General features: G+C 36.3%; 1 protein-coding gene across 1 annotated transcript in view; it reads left to right on the top strand.

Annotated features, from left to right (window-relative positions):
- The first annotated feature begins 272 nt into the window (after positions 1-272).
- The window catches only part of LOC106873006 (neuronal calcium sensor 1), a 92,672-nt gene continuing 87,000 nt past the window's right edge, over positions 273-5,944 (top strand). Inside the window, exon 1 of the mRNA XM_089353600.1 lies at positions 273-345. Within this exon, the coding sequence (XP_089209726.1) occupies positions 273-345 (73 nt within the window). The remainder of the gene's footprint in view (positions 346-5,944) is intronic.

Genomic DNA, 5,944 nt, shown 5'->3' with positions numbered 1-5,944 from the left:
AATAAACTTACTGGGGGAAAGCCTAAACCCTACACAATATTGGCCATGTGTATACTCCTTAATTTCTTAAATTTCTATCTAAAAAAATTAGTTATATTTTTAATGCATTTCTATATATATCCTGTTGGTTAGAGTAGGTAGATTGCATTCTTGCATTTTGTTAGAAGTGATTAAAAATGTTAGAAATAGGAAAGGCATCTGACCATGAAACACTATCTCAGAAAAGCCATTCAACCCATGCCAATCCTTCATATACATAGGACGACCTCCAAATGACTGGTCCATCAATTCAGGGCCAGAAGATACTTCAGTTCCCAACAATTATTGATGTACTAAAAAATTCAGGTATGGTCCATCATTGAATGTTACTCTTACACCTGTGATACTACTACTGTACACACAGACATTTTAGACTATATCTAGAAAAGGGTTGCCCAGCTGATTAGAATAATATCACTCATAAGTGCTGTCTCTTCTCTTTTTATTTTCATGCAACTATAATGCTTTCTACTCCTTGGGGTTGGTATGAGTGTAGCCAGTTCCACTTAGGCATTCCAAATCCATTCACCTCCCCTCTCTTCATCACCCTTTTTGTATCCAGTACCCCCAGTTCTTCCTTCCTAAAATATCAATCCTCTGGAATTACCTCCCTGCTATGCCTTTCCTACAGGTTTTGACTTGCAACATTTCAAGAGGCACATTAACAGCAACTATCTCATCAGCCTAGGAGAGCCTGTAAAGGCCATTAGCACTGCCCCTTCCTCCAGACCTAGCAAGTGAAAAAAAAAAAATGCTGCTGCTGAAAGCCAATTTTTTTCTTTTTTTACTATAATTTCTCCATATAAAGAAACAAGTTGTATTTGATTGATCAGCTATTTGATTGTATATGTTATTTTTACTACGTTTCTTTTGAAATCATCATCATCATCATTTTTGTACCCACTTTTTAACGGGTTGGATAGGTCTTCTTTAGCACACTGCCTCATCTTTTATTGCAGTCTTCATCACCTTTGTGAGGTCCAGCCTCATGAGATCAGCTTAACCACTTCTCATGTCTTTCTCAGTTCTCCTCTTCCACCAGTTCCTCTCACTTGGATCACTTCTTTACCCAACTGTCATCCTCCATACTCATGTCCAAATGAATGCAGTTTTCTCTCTTGTATACTACATCTGATTCCTCTCATAAGTGGTTTTTCTCTCAATTCATTTGTATTCTATCACACCAACACACAAACATCACACTCCCAGCAAACCGTGTTGACTTATTCTCTTGATTCAGTGTCCAGGTTTCCTTACCAAGCAACATCACACTTTGTACTAGAAGTGAGAATACCTTATTGTTACTAAGGCTATCAAAACATCCACCACCACTGTTAAATAGAACATCAAGACAACAGAAGCTATCAGCTATCTCTATGACACTTTCTGAACATTTGGAAATTTATTTTATGAGTGTTCTTACTGTTAAATACCTTTTGCACACAAAGACTTTCTTCTGTCATCCTGCATATGATCCCACTACATCCTTTGTGCCCCCATATATACACAAAAGAGTAAACAATATAGAGCTTCTGCCTACTTCTTTTCTGCATATTTAACATGGTAACCGTCTTGGTGGTGGTAGAACCCTGTCTTTTTTCCTCTGCTAATTCAGACATCCATTTTTGCTAGATTTATTTGGAGCCTCTCTATTCTGGACTTTGCTGTCATGTTGGAATTTTTTCTGCAATTGTTTTTTACAAATTTAGTTATGAAAATAGAGAACTGTAATAAACAGGAAGTGCACAGAACTAACCTTTGTTGGTCAACTACTTGCACAGCAAATTCCTTTCTAATGGCCTCTCAGTGCATGGCTTGCAGAGTTTTCACAATCCATTCATTTACACATAGCTTTCTTGGCAACCTCCAGACTACTGAGCATGGTACCCTATCATGATATCTTCCCCAGGTCAACAAGCACTAAAAATTATTATTGCCTGTGTTTCTGGTGTTTTTATACCACTCGTCAAGCAGAGTGAGATGTAATAGGTTTGCATTGTAGCTAAATAACTAAAATACTTATAACTTGAACCAATATACTACATGGCCTGATATTTCTAGACTTGCTAGAAATAGCATCCAAATTTCTCTCAGATCATACCACCACCTTTAAAAAAAGTAGTCCTGGATGTATTAGGTGAGATGGTCATGTCTGGAATGGGTTTGATTGTAAGTGCCCAGTTTAAATAGGACTGACTTCAGATTAACATCATCATCATGTAAATAACTTTGGAATGTAATTTAAACTATACTACCTTTTGTTGTTTCAATTACCTAAATGATTTGCTAAATTTTTCTCTTTATCAATGTCTGAGGAATTGCCATGTATCATGGTATTAAGAGGGAAGTGAATCTGATGTAGTTAATGAGGTTGAACAGTTGGAAGTTAATTATATTCAATATTTAGAAGATGAGTTATTATTAGAATAGATTACATTGACCAAACTATTAACTTCATTCTTTTATTAGATTTGCACTAAGTTTTCATTAATATGTACTGAAATTGGTTTCATATTATGATTACTCATATGAATACTGATGAATATAAATGTAGGTTGTATGTGTATTGTGTGTGTGTGTGTGTGTGTGTGTGTGTGTGTGTGTGTGTGTGTGTGTGTGTGTATGTGTGTGTGTGTGTGTGTGTGTATCACTATCATCATTTTAACATACATTTTTTTCCATGCTTACATGGCTGACACAAAACTCATTAGAGCTAATTTTCTACAACTGGAGGGTGTTCTTGTCCCTAACGTTCACTTGTTACCAAGCAAGGCAATATTTCTTCAAATGCAAACAGTACAATAGCTGGACATGTTTTCACAGAAGATTGCAAATGAACAATTTACATCTGATACCAAAACAAGGAGACATGAATTCACACACATACATGTATAAATACAATGACTGTTTTTTAATTTTCATTTGCCAAATCTACTCAGGAGGCTTTGGTCAGCTTGGGGATCTAGTAGAAGACTGTTGCCCAAGGTACCACATAGTGGGATTGAACTGCAAACCATATGGTTGCAAGGTAAATTTCTTAACAACACAGCCATGCCTTTGTATGTATGTGTGCATGGGTGTACACATATACTGTTATAATAAAGTAAATATTTCACTGTTCACGTAAGCAGATTTCTCTAAATGTTTGTTGACTTATATAACACAATTATTGATATGCAGTCTATCATTAGTTTATTATATGAAACCAATGGTAGCACCTGCATATGTATAATTGTGTTATATTGTTGTGTATGTACACACACACACACATACGAAATATTTGGGTGTGTGTGTGTGTGTGTGTTTGTGTGTGTGTGTGTGTGTGTATGTGTGTGTGTGATGAAATCTACTATTGCTGCTTCCTCAACACTTTGATACCCATTCATCTCCCTATCACACCCTTTCTTATCATCCTTGTCATTCAGCTTTCCTGCTTATCCCAATGTGGTGTAGGGGACCATATTAGACTACTTGTGCTCAGTACATCTTCCTTCACTCTCCCCTCCTGCACTACATGTTATAAATCCATTGAACACTGTTTGCCATCATATTCTTGATTCTCTTCTCTCACTCATCTGAAGTCATTACACATGCTTCTTATCATTCATGCCTTTATCTTTCATGTCTCTATCACTCATACCTCTCTCTCTGTAAAGATGAAGAGTGAACAAAGACTTGGGTTCATGAGGTCTGTTTAGTCAGGTTGAGGATATGGTTACCTCTCTAGTGCTGGTGTCACAATAAACATTCAGTACACTTTGTAAAATAGTTTGTTTTAGGAATGATATCCAACCATAGAAACAAGTGAAAAATGAACTGCATGAGTGAGCAGCTACCCCAATTTGTGCTGACTCCAACTATGGTAACCTGTTCTACTCATGCCAGCATGGAAAGTCAATGTAGAACAATGTTCATGATATGTTTGGAGAAAGCATGTTCTAGGAATTAGCAAATATATGAAACCAAACATAAACTCATAAATTAAACAGAACCAGGTGAAAACTAAAATATATTGGAGTGGAGAGAGAAGTGTAAACAATTGTCTTTTGAGCAGAGTTTATGCGGAATGACAATAACAAATTGTAATTATCCTCATCATTTTCATATCAATTATTATTATTGTTGTTTAGTCCCAAATCAGACTAGCAAAGCAGATGTGGATTAGATGCTTTTGAACTTAAATATAATTCATGATTGTCCTTGTGTGTGGGTGTTTTTACTTTTACGTTGGCAATGGTGTACTCCAAACTATTTTATCTAGGGTATCTGATTTGAAAATGATAGGGTGTGGCTTGATGGGCATTTGACTGCTATTTCTATTGGCTCATCACATCCTTTTTTTCTTTTTTCCATGCTGACAGCTTTTGGAAAATACTGCAGCACAGCATATCTTACTTCACTTTAGTCTCATGTCCTCCCATCTGTGAAGTGTGAAACTTTATTTAATCTGTTTGTGATCAGATTTCTAATAAAACTACATTGTCTTTCAGTTTAAAATACATTTGTAAATAAACCAAGGTTTTGGATGAATTTAATAAAATAACTTATTGGGACACTTGTTTTGAATATAATTTATCAAAAAGCTCTTATATTGGGTCATCCCATAAATAATGCAGTTTTTTTATACTTCTGTTATTTTTCAAAATTAAGATAAACAAAGTTCTTTTTTAATCTAAAATATACTCTCCTTCATTTTCTACAATGCTCTTCCATCTATCTGGTAAACTTGCAAGGCCTCTCTTCCAAAATTCACTTGTCTGTGATGAAAAATACTCCTCCAGTACTGTTCTAACCTTGTCTACAGAATTCATATTTTTTCCGTCCAAATGATTTTGAAGACTGCGGAATAAATTGACAATCAGATGGGGCAATGTCCAGCGAATATGGTAGGTGGGGCATTGTTTCCCATTCAAACTCCTCCAGCCTTTGGAATGTCATCCTCGCTGTATGTGGCTGAGCATTATCCTAATGGAAGAACACCTTTCATCTTGAAACCAAAGATGGTTGTTTTTCTTCTAATGCTGACTTAAGCCACTCAAGCTGCTCACACTAGATCTCCTTTGTTATCATTTGGTTTAGGTTTAAAAGTTCAAAGTGGACTAAACCTTTCATATCCCACCAAACAGATAACAACACTTTACGTGGGTGAAGGCCTTTTTTAGCCTGGGGTGCCAGTGTTTCTCCTTTCTCTACCCACTGTCTTCAGTGCTTGACATTTTTACAGAGAACCCATTTCTTGTCACCAGTCACTATTTGGTCCAAAAAAGGTTCATTCATGAGGTGTGACCACAAAGAAGATCACACATTCACTCTCTGCGTGTGATTAGACTTGGAAAGTTTGTAAGGAACCCATTGACCCAATTTACTGACTTTTCTGATGACACGCAAGTATTGATGAATGGTTGAATGACAAAATCCAAGCTGCTCTGCTAGTTCCTCAACAGTCACAATGGGATTTTGCTCCACCAGGATTTGCAGGACGTCCTTATCGAGCACTACAGATCTTCCGGGATGAGGCTCATCTAGGCTGTAGTTCTCAGCTTGGAATTTCTGACTACTGTTGACACTGGCTTACACTTATTAATATTCCTGGCATTTTCCATTGCATTGTTGCCTTTATTGAACTTTGTATAGCACAATGTGCTGAATATGCTCCTTTGTCACTTCTATTATATCTTTGAAAATCTGTTAAAATCGAACTGCACTCTTCAAAACTTGCACTAAGAATAAGGACAAGGTAAAATTACAACCTGTTTTTATAGCAAGTTGATGCAGGTAGCTTATCCCACCCCACTCTATTTTTTAGTTCATGCAATTGAAAAAAAACTGCATTATTTATGGGATGCCCCAATATATAATTACAATCAAGTGTTTTATGTTAGGTTGTGTATCATAGAGACTGAGG

The sequence above is a fragment of the Octopus bimaculoides genome, chromosome 1 (genome assembly GCF_046866305.1).
Source record: "Octopus bimaculoides isolate indiv1 chromosome 1, ASM4686630v1, whole genome shotgun sequence".
In the NCBI taxonomy this organism is placed as follows: domain Eukaryota; kingdom Metazoa; phylum Mollusca; class Cephalopoda; order Octopoda; family Octopodidae; genus Octopus; species Octopus bimaculoides.
This window is presented reverse-complemented; position numbering and strand designations above follow the sequence as displayed.